This window comes from Polyodon spathula, chromosome 30 (assembly GCF_017654505.1).
Source record: "Polyodon spathula isolate WHYD16114869_AA chromosome 30, ASM1765450v1, whole genome shotgun sequence".
Taxonomy (NCBI): Eukaryota; Metazoa; Chordata; class Actinopteri; order Acipenseriformes; family Polyodontidae; genus Polyodon; species Polyodon spathula.
The window spans coordinates 2,986,842-3,007,786 of record NC_054563.1 but is presented as its reverse complement, the minus strand read 5'-3'; the positions used below and the strand labels follow the sequence as shown (position 1 = coordinate 3,007,786).

Sequence of the window (20,945 nt, the reverse complement as noted above, 5' to 3'; positions counted from 1 at the left end):
AAACTTGTTAAAGACCTTCTTTTAGCACAAATAATAAAGCTATCTGTGACAGTTTACATATATGTAAAGAAATGCAAATGAAATTGATGATACGTGGTGACAACATAAGTGTCGGGGAGCCAAGAAAATGGCAGAGCACACTTCTGTTTTAACGCTTCACTACGTGCATTATTTTTTAATTATAAAAAAATCTTACCTGTAAAAGTTTTCGTGCCGTGTTTTGCCGTTCTCTTGAAATTCCCATTTCAGAGAGACCTGCCTCCTGCTGGGTTAGCTGAGCGAATCCTTTGTGGATTTATTTTATTTATTACATTTTTCTGAAATTACTTAACCTGATGTCAGTAAGTTCTTGGAACCCTGTTTCTTATAACTTTTCCAATTCCAAGTGTAGTTAATAATGCAGACAGTAGTAAGGTATTTCAAGTGATCTGGAAAGATAGGAACGTCCAGTACAACTTACAGGTAGCATTTATAACTTTTTTATAGACCTGATACTGGCTCTAACTTAAGCCCCTTTCACACTGGCATGCTCTAGCAGGGTCGGAACCTACCCGGGTCAGGGCCAGGTGTCATGCGGGTCGGCTACACGATTTCACACCTATTTTTGATAAAGCAGGGTTGACCTGGGTGACAGACGCAAGTACTTAATGCATGTATCAGTTCCCCGGAAGCAGCTTGTTAAGGACTGCTTCTCTGGATTGAGCAGTTTGCCTGATATTTATTTAGAGCAAATTTTTCTTCATCCATGCTACAGTCTGGCTCATGGTGGGTCTCAAGCAGCAAAAATATGGCTAAACAGAATAAACAAAAATGTTCCTTATGGAAGTGAAACCTTCAAGCAGGCGTGGCTGTTTGTTTTTTCGCCTGTTTAAGAAAGGCCGTCATGCAATTTGTCTCGCTCAACCCGGGTCAAAGTGTGTCGACCCACATCCTGTGGTGGGTCGCTGGGACCCGAGTCAACCCTGGTACGACAGAGGTACGTGGTTTCACACTACGTGGATTGTGACCCAGGTAGTCAGAATCAGAGTCCGGACCTGGGTAGGGGTGCCAGTGTCAAAGGGGATGTAGCGAGAACACAGGTTAAACTGAACACATTTGTTTAAATCATGACAGTTTGCATACCTGAGAACTAATGTGTGCTTTTGCGTAAAATAAAAAACATCACACATTTTTTTTTGTTTTATGAGATTTATGTAAGGTCTAGATTTCAGATTGAAATAATAATCACATCAGTTTGCAGGATAACAAGTATTGGTAAATACTAGTATAGGCCTATGTCAATGATGTACCTCAAATTATGAGCCACACATGTCAATGTAGAAAAGGTAATATTGGATATTGCTTCGCATCAACTGTAAATATACTTAATTCGAGGTGAGACAAAATGGAGTTGCATTTTTTCTCATTGTTTTTTTTTTGTTTGTTTTTTCCCCCCAGACCTTCCCAAATGATTCTGCTGGCTAATGACAAAATAAAACATCAAGCTGTGAGAGCAAAAGGGGCATTATCTCCTGAAAAACACTTTCAAGTTGGCCTAGGTACAGTGTCAAACTTTTACAACTGCTCAGTGCAAATGTGCTTATCCTAGTAAGCCGTATACTGTGGTCGCCATAAAAGTTAACTCACTTTACAGGCAAAGATTGGAGTATTTCAAACATTTGTATTATTGATAAAGCCATGCATGATGTTTTAAATTAGCCATGTGCATTACATTAGTACGGTCTGCACATGCAGATCTTGCCAAGGCTTTTCCTGACAGTGCCTGGATTGTTAGCTTTGAGAGATTTTTGAAGTTCAGTTGAGCTGCGGCTGTTGAGAGGCAACATGTCCTGTACGATGTAATGGGTTTGCACATTCAGACCCTGAATTGTGTATAATTACATTTGTTTCTTGGTCTAGTTGCTCTGCTCACTGTGAGTGTTACGTGTGCTATCTGCCAGTTCCTCTTCCTCGTATACTGGCTTGATCTCATTCTTTAATGGACTGTTACTACCAGTTACTCGCGTATTTCATTTTGGTGGTTTCTATCTGTATTGTAAGGGTCTCGATCACACTTTAAATGTTTGAAGTGAATGATAAATATTCGTAAACGTTTCTCTTTTCCTGCAGTGTTTTAAAAAAAAAAAATAATAACTGAAGCACTTCTTAAACTGAAATCCAGTCAAATCCAGCTAAGTAGTAAAACCATAATCATCACAAACCGTTCTATGGGATTTTCTGTGACAGGCCCAACTTCAATTGGTTGTTTTGTGCTCAGTCGTAGCTCAGATAACCTCTGTTGGGTCCGTCGATGGGTTCGTCATAATATAAGTGTGTTTTGCTGTTTAGTATGATCTAATTTGACTGTATTTTAGTTTAAGACGTAGTGTACATATTCAAGAGAATCAATTTTTATAATATTCATCAGTGAGTTCAAACATTTTAAATCCATCAAAATACAAATAGGGACTATCAAAACAAAAACCAGGAGTAACTGGGTAAATCTGAGTGACACCAAACCAATGATCAAGGAAAAGTATCCAGGAAATAGTACAACTCTGAAAGTAGACAACACAGGTAACAATCACAGTGAGACAGGGCAATAAACCAAAAAATAAATGTTTTATACTTAATTTGTGGCCTGTTTGTGCAAATTCATCACTTTGTGCAGGACATGTTGCCTCTTCAACTGCCACATGTCAACTTCCCACAACCCCACCCAATCAATTTAAAGTTCCTTCGGTCATAGAACCAATAGTACATGAACATGCAGATAAGCACTGGCATCTGACATTACGATATTGACTCATGTCTTGTCCTATATGGCACAGTACAATGCAAAAAAGTTAAAGGAAACTCTTGCACTGCAGTGGAGGTAAGCTTGAGCCTGCTGCACTAGATTGAAGCTGACTCCACAAAGACATTGAAACGTTGGAGTATTGGAGTCTCCTGGACCGTTTTTCTCCCCCAATAATGTTAAAAGAACTGTAACCTAAAATTTGTTTCTTTTCATATTTCAGACGAGTAAGCAGTGAGTTTATTAAATAAATGTTCTGTAACGCCAAGTAGAAATTGGTTAGCACCCTTGGTTATCATTTCAGTGGACATTTGAGAATTTAGAAAACTGGAACAGAATGGCTTCAGTTATAATTATTTTTTCTTATTATAGTGGGCTGTGGTTTGCTGCTGGACTCTCCTCCCAGGATGATATGAGACTTAACAGAAGACGATGCATACAGGTAACTAGTATCCTGGAGGATAAAGGCTTTAGAAATTCTATGCTGGGGCTCAATTAGTCAAATCCTTAGGGGTAGCTGATTCCATGACACATGCAACATATCTTATTAATATCAAAGTCTATCTGTGTCTAATAATACAAGTTGCAATCCAGTCATTACTCGTCATTTCTAGCATAAAACTGACAGAACAGATTGTCTTCATTAAAAGAGCATCTGAGTATATTGGAGGATTGGATAAAAGCTTGGATTTGTAAAGGTATTTTGTCACTGACTTAAGGGTAAAATGAGACCCCAAAAAATGTACACAAGGAGCATTAAGCTTGAATCTATCCTTGCCAAGTGATGACATCTTCTGCAAGAAAAGTCTGTGAAAGCGAATGCTCCCTCAGTGAACATTCCCAAACTATATCCTGTCCATTGTGGCATAATATTATAGCCTGAATTAATGGTGTCAGTTGCGACTCCTCAATACAAACACAATAACCAAGCAGGAACAGAAAAAATGCAGCTTTGGGTTGTCTATCCTCATTGAGTATGGAGTGAGGTGCAGCTATGTACTGCTGATTTGGGGGTTAAACCAGATAATGCTTTTAGTTTCCTGGGTCTGTAACCTCTGTACTTGGGGCATATGTTTTTCTGTCTAGAAATGTCACACTCGGTCAAACTACTTAAAACTATAAATATCCTTTTGTGAAGGATAGACTGAAGTGCTTTCAAGAACACAGTTGTGCCTGGGGCTTCTTTTAATGCTGTGAAAGCTGGGAATAAATGCAAGGAGAGGTAAAGGGTTTGATCAAGTTCTTTTTACTTAAGAGACTGATAGTTTTTTTGAGGCAACTCCCTGAATGAGAGAGAATATCAAGGTGATCATCACAAATACCATAAGGCATAAACTCAGAGTAATACTGTAGAACACTATGTTGAAGCTTTTATTGAAAATGATAGCGGTAGGTTATGTTTTGTTTGCCCAGGATAAATCATGTAATAAATTAAAATTGAGTTATAAATTAAATGATGGAATTATCAGAAAATAATATCTGTTAAAAGTTGAACTAGACCATAGATAACTAGGCTAGACCATAGATAACTAGGCAACCATTTTTTATTCTGATGTAGCTGTGCTGTTTTGTATACAGATGACTGGAAAAATCAAATCCCCGTCTGGTATTTAGATCAAATGTTAATTTATGATAAAAATTTATATTCATAATGATACCGAAACAGAAAGATAAACCTGATTTTTATATGTGAATTTAAAAAAAAAAAGTTTTAAATGGTGACTCCAAATACCTATTCTCATACATCCAGAATATCACTATGTTGACAGTTATCAAATAATTTCTCTTAGAATTCTTATTCCAGTATCCTCTCAAACACCAACGTATTCTTCACTGGTATAGATATTACAGCAGAAGTGTGGTATGCATAACATACATTGATATGGAAGGTGATTCTCGTTCTTTCCATACCAGCTGTGTAAAAATATCCAGTACAAAACCCTCCATTTGCACAATCCAAGACAGTGATGGGTGAGCCAAAAATGTGCTGTACATTCAGAGCTCTTGCAGTTAGGCATGCTAAGAATGAACATCAGAAAGTGATCACATTGCCTGCATGTGGCATGGCAGTTGGATTGTCTGGCATTCATTTTGCAAGGTCTTATTCATAAATGGCACGTCCTAACATACAGGGATGGCAGAAAGTCATGAGGAGTACATTCACACATGCTGTGACTCATCTAGCCGATCTGCAGTAGAGTGCTGAATTTTGGTACTTGTTGTTTTGAGGTCAGTGTTTGGTATCAATTGTCAGTTAGCTCCTGAATTAAGAGTTTTATATTTGATTTACCACATGTTACACCCCCCTATGAGCAATATGTATTTATTGTTGTTGTGTTTGACATTGCTTCAGCACTTGTGTAGATATACCATAAGTAACGTTTTGAACATTTCTGTGTGATAAAAAATATTATTTCAAAGACATATAGTCAAACTGTTTTAAAGGAAATGTATCTGTTAATGTGTTCTGTTAATAAATATGTAATGTTTTATACTACAAAAATGCAATGTCTTAAGAACATTTTCAAGAAACTAATTAGGCCTACTTTTTAATATCATCACAGGAACCAATTACACTAAAATATAATTCCAATAAAATGTTATTCCTTGTTAATATGCAAAACCTTTAACATTTGCTGTGTCAATGCTCCTATAAACTAAATTAAGACTATGTCAGAAATGGTATTCTGGTTTATTGTAAAACAAATTGTAAAAATGCTGATTGAGCCATGTTAGATTTCCAAGCAGATGATTATACTAAATGTTTAGCAAAAATAAAAATCTAGCACACTTTGACTCTGAGAAATAAGACCCTACCCCCATTTGTACATGGCAAAATAGGTAACATAGATTATATTGCTACTAATACATACAACAAGTGGTTTCAAAACAAAAAATGACTAAAAAAAGCTTTTGAAAATTCAAGTACTTGAATTGAGTATAAAGACCATTATGAGTCGTTTTAACCTGTTAGAAACGTATGGAATCTTAAATATTTAAAACTTTCAGTGTTGGAAAATATTGGGCAAAAGGCTCCTGAACTATAAATGTCACATTCTGGGGGTGAAAAGGGGTTTGTTCCAGTTTTAAACCGGAATCTGTATTAAACTGCTAATTTAAGGGAGAGAGCAGTGTTTAAAGCAGCTTGGAAATGTGTTCAAAGTGCAGTTTCATTTCTTGTTTATTACTTGTTTTCCTATTGGACAATAGGTGGTTGCTCTTCCCTGGCAACACAAGTTGGTTATTTGCATACAAGCCTCTGATAGGCTTATGCTGTCACTGACTCTACCAATCAGGCAATATCTTCCTATTGGTAGGCTATGCTAATTATGTGCTGTTGCTGGGGTTCTGAAGGGTGGTTACTGTGAGTTTCTGCTGCATTGTGTTGCCTGGTGAGAGACATTGATAAATGAGTACATAATGATCTGCAGAATTCCCACTTTGCAGACAGGCTGAGATTTCAAAATAGAAGATTCAAGTTCTGGGTTGTATGCTTGTTTTACCATTAAAGAGTTGCTGTGGGAGCTTAATAGTTGTAACATTTGTTGCTTGTGTTATTCCTTAGATTCTTACTTAACCCCTAAAGAACACTTGGCAAATATACTCTCAAATACACAGAAGACCTTGCATTTTGATACCTCAATGCTGTTATAAAGTTGATTTTGGATTGTCTTACAAGCTTAAACACTTTTCAGCAGTGTGAGATGGATTTGTTTTTAAAAGTTGAATTCTGAGGACAGATCAGTCCAATATTTAAACAGTCATTTACATAATCACATTTTTATTAAAAGATATAACCCATGTGCTTCAATCAAGTGATTGATTGATATGTCCCACCCTTGCACTCATGAAGGAATTTGTAATAGTCCCCACTTCAGTAGTCACAATCCATATAGCTAATTTTAGAGCAGTGGATTACCAAGAGCGGTTTTTGAGGTGTGTTTTTTTTTTTTTTAATCTTTTTTTTTTTTTTTCGGGGAAGGATGATCAAAAGGAGCATTAGTAGGATAACCCAATGCAGCAATAGGTCGCATATTTGCATTTCAGCTGTTAGCCTTGCAGATGAACTCTAGCAAATGATGCAGCAATTTCCAAATCCTGATTCTGCTCAGTTGGGTTAGTTTTCTCTGCGTCATAGGAGCTGAGTATTAACTCCTGGGGAGAAGGAGATGTAGCCACTGTGCTGCTGAGTCAGGAGCAGGTTCAAACAGCTGGAGAAAAAAAAAAAAAGGAAAAACTGGTGGAGATGGAAATGCCTTGTGTTGTACTGCAAAATGCATCATCTAATTTGCAGGGATATACTGGTGGCAGCAAGAGGCATTCACACATATACTCACAAAGCACAGACAAGTTAAGAAGACAAGTTCATTGCCGTAGAACTGCTGTTTTCAAATACGTCAAATAGTCACCTAGACTTTTTGTAGTGTGCATCTAGTTTTGGTTTTGTTCAAATGTTTACCAGGATTTTTTTCATAGTCAAAAAACCTTAAGTTCTCGTCTTGTGAAGCATCCAGAACATTTTTCTTTGTTTGGTTTTGTGCTTTTATGCAATGTAGTGTTTTGTAATATCATGGGGTCATAACACACAGGCAATGTATGTATTTTCATATGTTGGTGATAAAATAATTGTTGGTGTAGTTTTAGTTCTTGCTCCTTGCAGCTGTTAATCATGTGGTTATTTGTTGTTGCAATTTTACGTGGAGGATTCTTTCTCCCGACCAGAGTGGTTGCCCAATCCAAACTTGTAAGATTAAAGTTCAGTTTTCCTTTTTACAGTTTGAATTCTGCTTATTACATTTTTGATCTGCTGATTCATACAACTGTGGTTTGCTCTCTGCATTTGATAAAAGTAATACTCCTCTGTCTAAGCACGTGGCTAATTTGAATACAAATAACATTTGATTAATGAAAGTTGATGAAATTATTACATGTAATGAACTCTGTTTTAATATATGTACTGTAGCAATTGTATGTTTATTTATTTATACTATGTTATACACAAAGTAGAATGTGTGTTTATTAAATGTATATTCAATAATAATGTGCTGTATTGACTTGACAGGAATGGGCAGCATTCTTTTGTAACCTAAGACCTAATGAAAACTTGCCTAAAGTACCAGGGCTGCTTTTCACACAGCATGGTGATCATTTTCAAGAAAAGTGCACTACTTATAGGCTAGGGTGAAAACTAAGGCAGTCGTTATGTGTGTGTGTGTGTCCTTTTCTCTTATTAGCCAGACATGGTTCCCATGTCAACAGAATTGTGTAACACAGCAGGTGGTGGAGACACCTAGTCATGACTGGGTATAAATTAACTACATTATTTGAAGTCACAGATAGATTTGGATTATAGTAAATTGTTGTTTTTTTCCTGTTTTGTATATTAAATAACAATGACCAAAACCAGAAGATGAATGCTTGGATTATGATATAAATGTGCTTGTTATTTGCTTGGGATCCCATCTCTGACTGGAAATTTAAGCATGGCCCAGCAGACAACAGCAAAGAAATAAAATAGCAAGAAACTTGATTGCAACAGGGATCTCAACACTCACACTTTTGTATTTCTTTATTTTCTTCAGGAGGAGAGACTTCAGCATGCAAACCTTCATCTGTTCGGCTTGCACCCTCTTTTTCTTTCCATGCTGCTGGCGCTCAGATGGCAGCACAGATGCCTCATTCGCACCAGCAGTACAGTGACCGTCACCAGCAGGGTGCTGACCAGTCAATCACTGCGTCATCGTACAGTGACCAGGTTCAGCAGCCTGTTGCCAACCAGGTATGGAAAGTGACACATTAAGCTGCTTCTTTAATTCTTTAGTAGTGCCCTATTTGTAAATCCAAAAATCATGTACAAGGTAAAATGCTACTAAAAGAAATCATTAGAAAGTCATCTAGCAGTTGTGATTTAATTTCGTAACCCAGTTAAAGGAACGGACTCTGTGTTTTCAAGGAACTTCATGCTAAAATCACACACAGCCTGATTGTGTACTTTTACAACAGATTAGCATGGCCAAAAATGTATGGTGCTTACTGAAGGGGGGGGGACGGGGGACGGACGGACTATAGCTGAATATATTCTGTGAAAATAAATTGTCCTCTGGTTCTTGGAATTCCAGCCTGCTTATTTATATGTATTTTATTAATTGCTATGCCTAAGCTGTTATGTATAAATGAGGCAATCTTATCCCACTGGATTGTCCTTTGTCAAAGTAGACTTCTGAACTATGTTTCTTTTTAGATTTCCGTCCTGGATTACAAATTATTTATTTGGTTTGATTTCTGTGAATATTCAGTGTGAGGCTAAAGTCACAAGGCAAACATGATTAAATTACTTGTCCTGTGACCTTTTGATTACATACCAAATCCAAGTTCAATGTTAGGCTTTTTCTGTGTCTGTTTATGGTGATTGCTGATGTTGTCATGTTACAGAGACGGATGCCCCAAACCTTTCGTGATCCTGTTGCTGCTCCCCTGAGGAAACTCTCTATTGACCTGATCAAAACATACAAACACATAAATGAGGTATGTAAACATTATATTGTCATTAATGCACTTCCTGCTTAGGATTTGTATTCATAATATAGATCTATGAGATGTCATCAGTTTTTATATTCCCACTGAGCACACTGGAGCCCAATCCCGATGTGTGTTTATGGTGTTAGTATTTATTTGGCATGTGAACTTTTGTCTGAGTGGGCATTTAATGAATTTACTGCTGCTTTATTCATCTTTTACTTTGAAAGGGTCACTATGCTGAGACTTGTAATAGCGTAGGATTTTATTTAAGAGTACAAAACACATTAAGTTTCTCATGTTGTTTTTTTTTTTTTTACTAGGAATTGTTATTTTACTGACTGTTAGAGGCTATCCAGTCAGCGCTTGATTACTTTACAGTAATTGAAATAGAGGGTCATTTTTTAAATTTATCGCCAGAAGATCCTTGTTTAGAAGGGTTTGGTAGGTGGGGGCATGCAGCTAATAACCATTATAATTTCACTTTGACGGTTTTCACTTTTAAAATTTAAATTACTCTGTGTGTGTTAAAGATCCACGGTTGTCTGTTCTTGACTTTTCCTAAATACATGTATTAAATACCCTAACGGCGTTTGAAAGGCAGAATCACAAAAGTAAGTTATAAGCACTTCTATCTAGAACTGCCAAAAGTACTCATTTTGACAGCTTGTTACAATACATGCTTTTGTTGTCAATGTAACCTACAGTACAATATTTTTTATATGTAGCTACTGAAGTGGATTGTTTAATAATGTTACACTATTCGAGCCAAAAAGAACTGTAGTAACTTCGTCATTTTACTGCTGTATTTAGGTTTACTATGCAAAAAAGAAAAGAAGACACCAACAAGGCCAGGGCGACGACTCAAGTCACAAGAAAGAACGGAAGGTTTACAATGATGGGTACGATGACGACAATTATGATTACATTGTGAAAAATGGAGAGAAATGGATGGATCGCTATGAAATCGACTCCTTAATAGGCAAAGGGTCATTTGGACAGGTAAGAAATTGGAATTTCTGTTAATACAAGGTTGCAATACACAGACATTCATACATGAGTGAGTTAAAGGTTAAAATGTTACACATGTATAAAATATTCTTTAGAGTAACAGTCATCGGTATGAAAAGATTTGGAAAGTTTACATACAGCTAACCAGATGAGTGAAATAATACATCTCTGAATTGGCTTGGCAAATACAAAATAATAAGATTAAATAAAACTTGAGAGAAACAGATTTTTTATTATATAAAAACTGACAAAGTTCTGTTTTTTTTTTTTTTTCCATACTGCTTTCAAAAATCATCTTGGCATATAACTACAGGAAATAGATGTCTACAATTTATTTTATTTCGGCAATTGTTTTTCAAAACTCCAAAAATGCTCATTCCAGTATTCATACCCTTACAAGGAAAATGAAATTGGGTCATTCCACGCCAACCCAACCAGAAAAGGGACATTGTTCCCCGTCCGCGTCAGATTTTCCTAGAAAAATTCACCCGAGGGTTTTTTGACCTGCTGTGGTCAGAAATAACAGTTGTTTTTTTAAAAAAATGTCCCCTTCGATCTGTGACCGTGCAAAGGTCAACCTAAAGTTAGAAAGAGACGTTGACCAGAAAAATCACGTTGGTTACAATTTAGATGCAACCGTCATGTGTTGCACCCCGTTCTACTCGTATTGAGCAGGGCTTACTAGGAGCACCCTACTCGCTCCTGGCAAATTGGCCAAACTTCAGCCTAACCCTTTACACTGTAGGGATGTGGGTCCTAAAATGTAAGTATTGCTGTAAGACCCTTGGGTACCAGTCTTCCAAATTCTGTGAAAAACATTTGGTTTCAAGTTTAAACCATCATTAAACCCCCTTGAAATTTTGAATTTCTGCTATTTGTACCAAGTTTAGGCCGCAATAACTTGCGTGGGGGACTCAAAAAAAAATCATACAAAGATATGTTTGGATAGATGTTGATTAAATCTACAAGCATCAAGCAAAATATTATGGTATCTGGGGATTTTGGCAGATTTTTGAAGTTATTTATCATGCATTCAGGCATTGCTTATGGCCACTTTGAGGTTAAAGTGCCACAGAGTTCTATCCAAACTGGCTATTTCTTTGCATTTTCAACTTTGGTGAAAGAACCTTCTTTCTTCCAGACTTGGAGCGTTGTGACAGTACCATGAGTCTTGTACTTCTTGATAATATTGTATCCTCCTTCAGCTTTGTCAATAAATAATTTTTTGCCTAAAGTCTTCAGATACCTCTTTACTTTTTCCCATATTGAGTTCTTGGTAATGAAGGCAATCATCAAAACCCTTTTATTACGATCTATGAACGTTCACTTACAGTCCAGCATTTTCTAGACTTTTCTCTCAAATTTGGTACAGCTTGCATTTGGTGTATAGTGTTTAGTCTGAAGGTGTTTGGAGAGTATTCCAGAAACAGATGTTGTCTGCAAAGTAACACACAGCTATAGACATTGACCGGTAGCAGCTGCACTTCTAGTCCCAGCTCCTGCAGGTGGCACTAGACTGGGATCCACCAAGTAAAAGAAAATTAGACTATTTCTCTGTGCTGTATAATGTTATGTACTGTTTTCCCTTGTTGGCAGGTTGTAAAGGCATATGACCGTGTTGAGCAGGAGTGGGTGGCAATTAAGATCATCAAGAACAAGAAGGCTTTCTTGAATCAAGCCCAGATTGAAGTGCGGCTCCTTGAGCTCATGAACAAACATGACACTGAGATGAAGTACTATATAGGTAAGAATGAGCTTCTCGCTTCTCTCTCTCTCTACTGTGTGCACTATTTTTAAATAGTTGCATTTCATTATTTTGTACTGATTTAAAAAAAAAAAAAAAAAAAAAAGGATCCTATGTGTTTTAATGTCATGGTATCTAAGTCGATGCCGTGGCATTATTATTATTATTTTTTTTTTTTGGGGGGGATTAAATGTTTATCTGACACTTCTACTAGAACAGTGCACACACAAAGTTGTGATTTGAGAAACTTACCACAAGCTAAATGCACAGTATTATAATTCACCCATAGCTTATATGTGATATCTGTTCTCTTTGTCTTTAGTTCATCTTAAGCGTCACTTTATGTTCCGGAACCACCTCTGCCTAGTTTTTGAAATGCTGTCGTACAACCTCTACGACTTGCTGCGCAACACAAATTTCCGTGGTGTGTCTCTGAACTTGACCCGCAAGTTCGCTCAGCAGATGTGCACAGCATTGCTGTTCCTCGCTACCCCAGAGCTCAGCATTATCCACTGTGACTTAAAACCTGAGAACATCCTCCTATGTAACCCGAAGCGAAGCGCCATCAAAATCGTTGACTTTGGCAGTTCCTGTCAATTGGGACAGAGGGTGGGTTTTATCTTTTTTTTTTTTTTTTTTTTTTTTTTTTTAATGGAATCTTTTAGATTTGGTTTCTTTCACTGTTCATCTGCTGACACTTTGCCAGCCTATAATGTATTTTATTTATTTTTTAAAACTGTTTTTCAGATATACCAATACATTCAGAGTCGTTTTTACCGGTCACCAGAGGTGCTACTGGGAATGCCTTATGACCTTGCTATTGACATGTGGTCTCTCGGCTGTATTCTAGTGGAGATGCATACTGGAGAGCCACTCTTCAGTGGGGCAAATGAGGTGAGTGAATATGTCTAGGTTAGCAAATGTATGTTTGTCACTTTGTTTGTATAATAAGCTAGACACATTTTTCTTAATTTAGTTAGAAAATATTGAGAGTTTCATTGGACCATACAAACCTTGCTTAAGAACAATGGGGAGAAAAAGTAAATACAATTGATTGATACAGTTCATATAAATGAATTTCTTGAATGCTGCTAGAGCTGACAGTTCAAATAGAGTATTCTGTCATACTGAACTGTGATCAATAAAGTGCTGGTATTTTTTTTAAAAAAAGGGGCATGTTGTGCTGATACAGCAGATGGTGCTATAGGAAGCTGAAAGTACATGGGTGGGTTTTGCATAACCTGTTCTTTTGCATTAACCACATTCTGATTCTTTTTTTTCAAGATTTGTGCAGTGGAATTTGTTTTGTTAATTATGCGCAAATTACATTGTGTATATGTGTTAGAAATGTATCAGCATTAAAAACAAACCTCATCCAGATTATATATACTAGACACAAACTGGGTAGACTCCTTTTAGATCTATTTGAACTTATTTCTTTAATTCTTAAATGTTTTTTTTTTTTCTTTTTTCTGTCTTTAGGTGGATCAGATGAACAAAATTGTAGAAGTTCTAGGTGTCCCACCTAATCACATACTGGACCAAGCACCAAAAGCAAGAAAGTTCTTTGAGAAGTTGTCTGATGCCACATGGGGTGTAAAAAAGACCAAAGATGGAAAGAGGGTGAGTTTTCTTTCTTTCCCTGGGTGAATTTACTAATGATAAATACAATACTACCCTGTTCCAACACGAACCATTATAGTGTGGAATCGGTTATAACATAGTAAGGGTGTGGCTGCCATTTCCATTAAAGTACCTACAAATTGTGTGCGTCTCCTTCCTTCATTTTCCACGATATGCTACAATATTAATTTGGCCATTGTAAATAATTTTGGGAACAAAAATGCCAATATTCGTTAAGGCGAAATACAAATAACACAGTCTCCAATTATAGACCCCGACAACCGCGTTATAACGGGGTAGCACTGTACATGGTTTTAAAAGTTGTTGTTGGCTTTGTTGACATTGTTTGGAATCTGTAAAATACTTGGTCCAACATTACAGTTTTCCCTTTCCGGTCTGAAAGACATAAAGCACAGGTCTCCAGTCATTTTTTCTCCGGAAAAAGCTGAGAAAACATTTCAATCTCCGAGTGAGACCGATAGGAGCCAAGTGAAGCCGGGAAAAAAAAAAGGGGGGTGTATGCACTACAGAAATTACACGGACATAAACAAAGGAGATAGCTGCTTCTGCATCCAGCGCTCAAAGAATAGCAGACATTTGCAGAGCTTTTTTGAGATGTTATAGTAATAAAATAATGACGTGGATCTCATTATTGAGGAGTTTGGTGATTTAAAACAAGTGATCAGGAGAGAATTTATCACTATGCACGTCTATAAAGAGGTATGTGAAAAATACAGTGAACGAGGAGTGGGGCTTAGCTGGAAATATATTACTGAGTGTCCTTTTGCGATTCAATGCCTTTTAAACCTGTTTTACTCTGGGGGGGGGGGGGGTTTTTAAACAGTGCATGTGAAAATAAATTGGACCTGACGCGTCTGACAAGCGCTGAATAAATGGTCTGCAAAGGGTTAAAGTAATGATTTAAAAAACAAAAAAAGTTGCATTTAAATAGTAGTTGTAATCTGGTACAAAACGTGTACGGTTACTGAAGCTATTGTGATAACCTGCTTTATTGTTTGAATGATTTTTGGTGGTGTGCCTCTCTGTTTCCACATGCAGTATAAGCCCCAAGGTTCCCGTAAACTCCACATTATCCTTGGTGTTGAAGCTGGAGGCCCTGGAGGCCGGCGCGCTGGGGAATCTGGACACGCTGTAGCCGACTACTTAAAGTTTAAGGACCTAATTTTGAGAATGCTAGATTACGATCCCAAGACCCGGATTCAACCGTACTACGCCCTGCAGCACAGCTTCTTCAAGAAAACTGCAGACGAAGGAACGAACACAAGCAACAGTGTATCAACAAGTCCTGCCCTGGAGCAATCGCAGTCTTCAGGAACCACCTCGAGCACGTCTTCAAGCTCAGGTTCGTTTTCATACATTTATTGGAGGGATTGCACACGTACAGAAATCACACTGTTCATTTGACACAGCAACATAGTATTTCTTTAGTTGCATTTCAGATAATGTTATTTATGTAGTTAATTTCTCATTACACTTGAAGCTGAGGACACTGTTGTCCAGTGGTTAAAGAAACTGACTTATAACCAGGAGATCCATGGTTTAAATCCCAGCTCAGCCGCTGACTCATTGTGTGACCCTGAGCAAGTCACTTAACCACCTTGTGCTCAGTCTTTCGGGTGAAACTTTGTAAGTGACTCTGCAGCTTCTGCATAGTTCACACACCCTAGTCTCGTGTCTTGTAATGCATTTTGTGATGGTGGTCCACTATGGGAAAGGCGTTATATAAAGATTATTATTATTTTAGTTTGAAAGTCCCAACAGGTAAGTAGCAGTAACATTTATTTGGTATAAGAGGAAATGCTTTATTTTACAACTGTAGTGCAATAAATGTGGTGTATTGGGAGATGGATGTAGCTATTTTCATCCTGTTTTCTCTACTTTTTATATCCAGACTACTCGAAGAAACTTCTCCTTATTATAAGTTCCTGACAAATCAATTTTGATCATTGAAATTCTTAATTGACTAACATCCAATTTTGTTAAGTAATTTCTGCTGTGATTTACTTTTTGAAGGAGGCTCCACTGGAACAAGTAACAGTGGAAGAGCAAGATCAGACCCAACCCATCCACATCGGCATAGTGGGGGGCAGTTTACTGCTGCTGTCCAGGCCATGGACTGTGAGGCCCATTGCCCGCAGGTAAGAGTTGTTAGGAGTCATTCTCATTCAGAATTCATTGATTACTGTCACTGTTAGGACCAGAACCTTGATACACTGACTGGCAAAAAATAAAAAATAATACATTTGAAAAACCTCTGGTCTGCAATGTATGTAGTTACATAATGACTCTTGATGCACTAGACCTGTACTGTATAAGAATTGTGTGCAACAGACAAGGGAAAGCAGAAAGATTTCAGTGACACTCGACCCTCCGCACATGGACTGAAGTGACCAATGTGTTCCAACTCCTGTATGTTCCTGGAATGGCAGCATTTACAGGAAGTAACCAGCTGTGCACAACTCCTGTTACAAGAGAGTTGTGACTCGTCTATAGATGTGTGCAGTGTATTGTGACAGGCAGCAGGCATGCTACATTTACCTAAATCGCAGAAACATTTAAGACTGGACAAAGCACACCTGTTTTCAATTGAACAAATGGGAATGAATTGTTATCCACAATTTAAGGCCATTCTGTAACACTTTTTTTTGGCAGTTGCTGTATTTAGTTCTTTAAAAACAGGGTTTCTCTTTTCTGTGCCAACTGTTACTAGTTTTCTTTTAAACTTTTTTTTTTTTTTCATTTATGTATTTCTATGACCTATATGACTCGGGGCTTCCCGAACCAGGTCATCCGGACCCTAGTGTCTTCTGGTTTTCATTTCATCTGAACTCTCAATTAAGTAAACCCTTAATTGAACTAATAATTAGCTTAATTTGACCATTTTTAATTGTTCTCAGCTCATAAAGTTGAACAATTTAAAAAGGTCCAAATTAAGCAAATTGTTAGTTCAATTAAGGGTTTAGTTAAGTAACTGAGTTCAGTTGGAATGAAAACCAGGAGGTACTGGGGTCCTGAGGCCCAGGTTTGGGAATCCCTGATATAGCTGTTTATTTAATTGTAATTAATATGTATTTCATTTGAACTACAGGTGCGACAGCCATATCCTCCTCCTGTAGTGTGGACTGGTGGAGATGTTCCTCAGCAGGTCACCGTGGAAACCCACCCAGTCCAGGAGACCACCTTCCTCGTAGCTCCACAGCAGCCAAACGCATTACATCAACCCCACAGCATCAACAGCAGCGCCCATCACCACCATCACCATCACCAACATCACCATCATGGACAACAGGCCGCAGGCAACCGGAACAGACCCAGGATTTATAACTCTCCAACAAACAGCGCGTCCACCCAGGATTCAATGGAGGTGGTCCACAGTCACCACTCCCTGACCTCCCTGTCTTCCTCAGCCTCCGCCTCCTCTTCCTCCACATCTTCCTCTTCTACTGGTAACCAAGGCAACCAGGCTTATCAGAACCGCCCAGTTGCTGCCAATGCCTTGGACTTTGGCCAAAACGGCACAGTGGACATGAATTTGGCCGTCTTTTCAAATCCCCGCCAAGAGACTGGCATAACTGGACATGCAAATTACCAGATCGCGGCAAACACAGGCGCGGCTCACTACATGGCAGAGGGACATCTGGCCATGCGGCAAGGAATTGACCGGGAGGAATCTCCTATGGCAGGAGTGTGTGTCCAGCAGAGTTCTGTGGCTAGTTCGTGACTAAAATGAGAGTGGGTTTGTTTTTTCTGTGTGTATTTAAGGTGGTGTTTTTCAAAAATGAAGTGCATAGAGATCAAAAGCTGCTTAACTCAGTTGAGATTATCACTGAACCGCTAACACAGTGCAGAGTCGATCTTTTTGTTTGGTTGTTTAAGTTAAACAAAATAGCTGAAGGACTGCAAAGTATAAGTAAGTACAGCAAGAGCTATGCCCAACCCTACTTTAACCCTTTCACATACTAGTTTGTTTGCAGGTGTTGCATTGCCATGGGTTCTGAGCTATGTGTACAATGAACCTTTGTATAATTAACAAGGATTCAATGCGGAAACTAGTTTTGTGCTGGTGGTCATTTGCAAGCAAATGCAGCTGCATATGAATAATTCAAACACTTAAACAGTTAAATCTGGCATAATATTAGAATTGCTGTTTTTTATTTATTTTAGTCACTTTTTTTATTTTCTTTTTTTCCCCTGTGTGTTGTGCAGTCGTCGTCCCCCCCCAAAAAAAACATGTAGTACTGTGAGGAAGAGGCACTTGCATCAGCATAGAGGTGCAGATGGGCATGTTTTGGTAGGCACAATCAGGCATGTCATGTGGCAGTCGTTGGAATTATCCTCGTGTGCTCACTTGGAGGTGGTGTTAAATGCAGCGGTTACAGTATACATCAGTCCCTAGATTCAGGGACCCAGTTCAGCTAATGCTAGGACTTCACAGGTCAAAATCGATGAGATGCACTGAGAAGCAATCACCAGGTCCTTTTTGGCCGAACCTAGGGATGTCTGGGTGGCAGCAGTCCCCTTGGACTTTGAATTTGGACTCTGAATGGAAGAAGCTGGACATTATCATTTAAATAAAATAGCTTTTGTGTATTTTTGAACTCTAGACAGCCCTTAATTCTTAAAAGAACTGGTAATTTAAGAGGCCTTTCTTTTAACTAAAGTTTAAGACTTGGGTGACCCTGTGACTGCAGGGTGATCTTGTACGTCCACACATTTGTCCTAAAGTTGACTTCCTAATATAACTGAAGGTTGCAGAAGTAGTGGTATGAGAGTGATGGAGAAAGCTATGACTGTGTCCCTTCCTGCTTTTTACTTGCTTTTTATTTCTTTGCTTTGTTTTTTGGTTCTTCAGCATGTGGTTCCTCCACCATAACTTCTGCACATACATCTTCTGTTCATTCTGAACATTAAAAAAAAAAAAAATGCAGAATTTTATGTGACTGCTTTTTTTTTTTTTGCCTCACAATTATGCTGTGAATTTTACAAGAATTTATTTTCCTTTTTGATAATTTATTGTACCAAAGCTGTTTTTTTTTATAGCACATAAGATGTCTGTAACCAATAATGTAGCAGTTCTGCACTTTGACACAAAGTGTATCTACTAGACCTTTTTTAAATGTCAGTAAAACAATGGCTGTATCTATTGCTTTAGCAAAACTGGAACTGTTGTTGAACTCAGTACATTCACTGTTAGCTGTATCCTGGATGGAAGTGTTTAAAAAAACAAAAAACAAAAAAAAATGATTTCAAATGACTATCCTGTTCACCTTCCTTCTTTCCTTTCTTTTTTTCTTCCTTACTCGAGGGGACATTAATTGCAGATCTTGTTAGTTACTCTGCAGGTTCCGGAGTACCAGGACAATGAATGAGGATTCAAGGCAAGACTTTGTTTGCATGAGGTACAGGTGGAAGAGAATGATATCAACAATGGTGCATTAAAACTGCTTTTTAATCTGAGGCTTATGATGGCAAAACATCTGCCTTAGTGAATGGGTCTGCTGCCTTAATTGCACACAAGGTCAATTTTCAGTGGCTAGTGGTACCTTCTGTTGCTCATAACAAGCAGTGGAATCCAGTATTAAAGGTACTGTATGCGGCTTGTAAAATAAAAAGGGGGTGGGAAAAATCTTGAATTTTACAATAGATATATATCAAAAAGCATTAAACTCTAAAAATGCATTTTTAGCACCATTGATGAGAAGAATAGCTGCTGTCTGAAAACGACTATTCAAAAATTTCAGTCATATGAAACAGGAATTGGCTGTGCAAATTTGGTGGGCCAATTTGACGAAACAAAGTTAACAGAGAAGCAGGTAATGGTTTTTCCCCTTTTTATGGTTTAAAGACAATCTCTTAATTTTTAATAGTGTTGAACTGTATTTTGATTCAGAATTGGAAGTTACCTGTGATTGCAGTAAATGATTAAGTACTTCCAGAACTTGCCAGTTGGCTATGCCAGTAAAAGGCAGTGGTGATGGATGCTTTATCTTGTAAGTATTTTAGGCTAGACAGTTTCCTGTTTCTTGTTAAAAGCAGGTACTAGTGGCTTTTTAAAAATGTCATATAAGCTGTAAACAGGAAACCTTTTAACAAATATAACTGGCACAAGTTTTTATAGCGTGTCTATTTTATGTCTGGCTTCTTTAATTGTGTTAGGCTCACACAAACATAAACACATAGAAAACAAATCGAATTTGTACACCATTAAACTCTTCAACGGCCAATATGACTTCAGGCTCCTCCCTTTCTCATTTCTTTTTTCTCGTTCCTTTCTTACCTTTTATTCTTTTTGAATTCCAATCCAGTTTTGAGTGATTGACTACACTGTTTGGTTACAGGACTTCTGACTTGTGCACTGTAAACATGAACAGCATGGAAAAGGATAAGTACCTGTGTCCACAGATTTGTAAGAGCTAGTCAAGACTTGCTGTGTATATTATAATGTTACAAAAAAAATTGGACAACCCCTTTGTATTATATTCAAGCGGTCTTCTGTATGATAAAAAAAAAAGTTGATTAATTTGTCCTGAGACTTATTTTTACTGTGATTTTCTTTCTTGGCTTTTTTTGGCTAAATACAAAAACATAATGTTAACAAATAATTCCTTTGCCTCTGTGACACCCACAATGTTCCAGTGCACTTACCTTGCTTGTTTTTTTGTTTTTTTTTTTACTTTACCAATTTGCCTGACACTAGATTGACAACATTTGTGAATTTCTATATATTATATATTTTTTTCTACTCATTAGCTTTAGACTTTTGAAACCAGAGGTCTGCCATTTTACAAGTTTTAGACTAAAGTTAATATACCTTCTGTCAGGATTGGTAAAATTGACCCAATTACCATATAGACATTTAAAAAATAACTTGCATACTATTCCTTCAGATAGAAAACTTAGGACATCTACTGTACTTAGGTGAATACTGTATATATATATATATAGATATATATATATATATATATATATGATATATATATATATATATATATATATATATATATATATATATATATATATATGAATTTGTTATTTTATTTGTAAAAAGCAACAGCCTAGTTCATCAGTATGTGCTGTCAACATCATTTAGAAGATCACATGAGCTGGTTTTATTAAATAAAAATGTTATTTTATTGTAAAAAGCATTTCTTTGAGCAAAATTGTATCCCTTGTCTTGAATTTTAAAATGGCCATATTGTCTATTTGGGCATTTGTTTTAGATAGTGCTTCACTAACACATTTTCATGTTAAGCA

The 20,945-nt window shown here is 37.3% G+C and overlaps 1 protein-coding gene across 5 annotated transcripts in view; it reads left to right on the top strand.

Moving 5' to 3' along the window:
* dyrk1aa (dual-specificity tyrosine-(Y)-phosphorylation regulated kinase 1A, a) overlaps positions 1–20,205 on the top strand; it is a 30,525-nt gene extending 10,320 nt beyond the window's left edge. For 3 of the 5 annotated variants that reach the window (XM_041233286.1, XM_041233287.1, XM_041233288.1), the window contains 12 exons: positions 1,438–1,538; positions 3,149–3,218; positions 8,359–8,555; positions 9,209–9,301; positions 10,106–10,294; positions 11,900–12,047; positions 12,370–12,656; positions 12,795–12,941; positions 13,530–13,670; positions 14,730–15,033; positions 15,705–15,829; positions 16,780–20,205. In XM_041233286.1, coding sequence (XP_041089220.1) covers positions 3,209–3,218; positions 8,359–8,555; positions 9,209–9,301; positions 10,106–10,294; positions 11,900–12,047; positions 12,370–12,656; positions 12,795–12,941; positions 13,530–13,670; positions 14,730–15,033; positions 15,705–15,829; positions 16,780–17,412 — 2,274 coding nt within the window. In that variant the 5' untranslated portion in view covers positions 1,438–1,538; positions 3,149–3,208 and the 3' untranslated portion in view covers positions 17,413–20,205. The remainder of the gene's footprint in view (positions 1–1,437; positions 1,539–3,148; positions 3,219–8,358; positions 8,556–9,208; positions 9,302–10,105; positions 10,295–11,899; positions 12,048–12,369; positions 12,657–12,794; positions 12,942–13,529; positions 13,671–14,729; positions 15,034–15,704; positions 15,830–16,779) is intronic. The other 2 variants (XM_041233289.1, XM_041233290.1) reach the window with 2 other exon arrangements.
* The last annotated feature ends 740 nt before the right edge of the window (positions 20,206–20,945 follow it).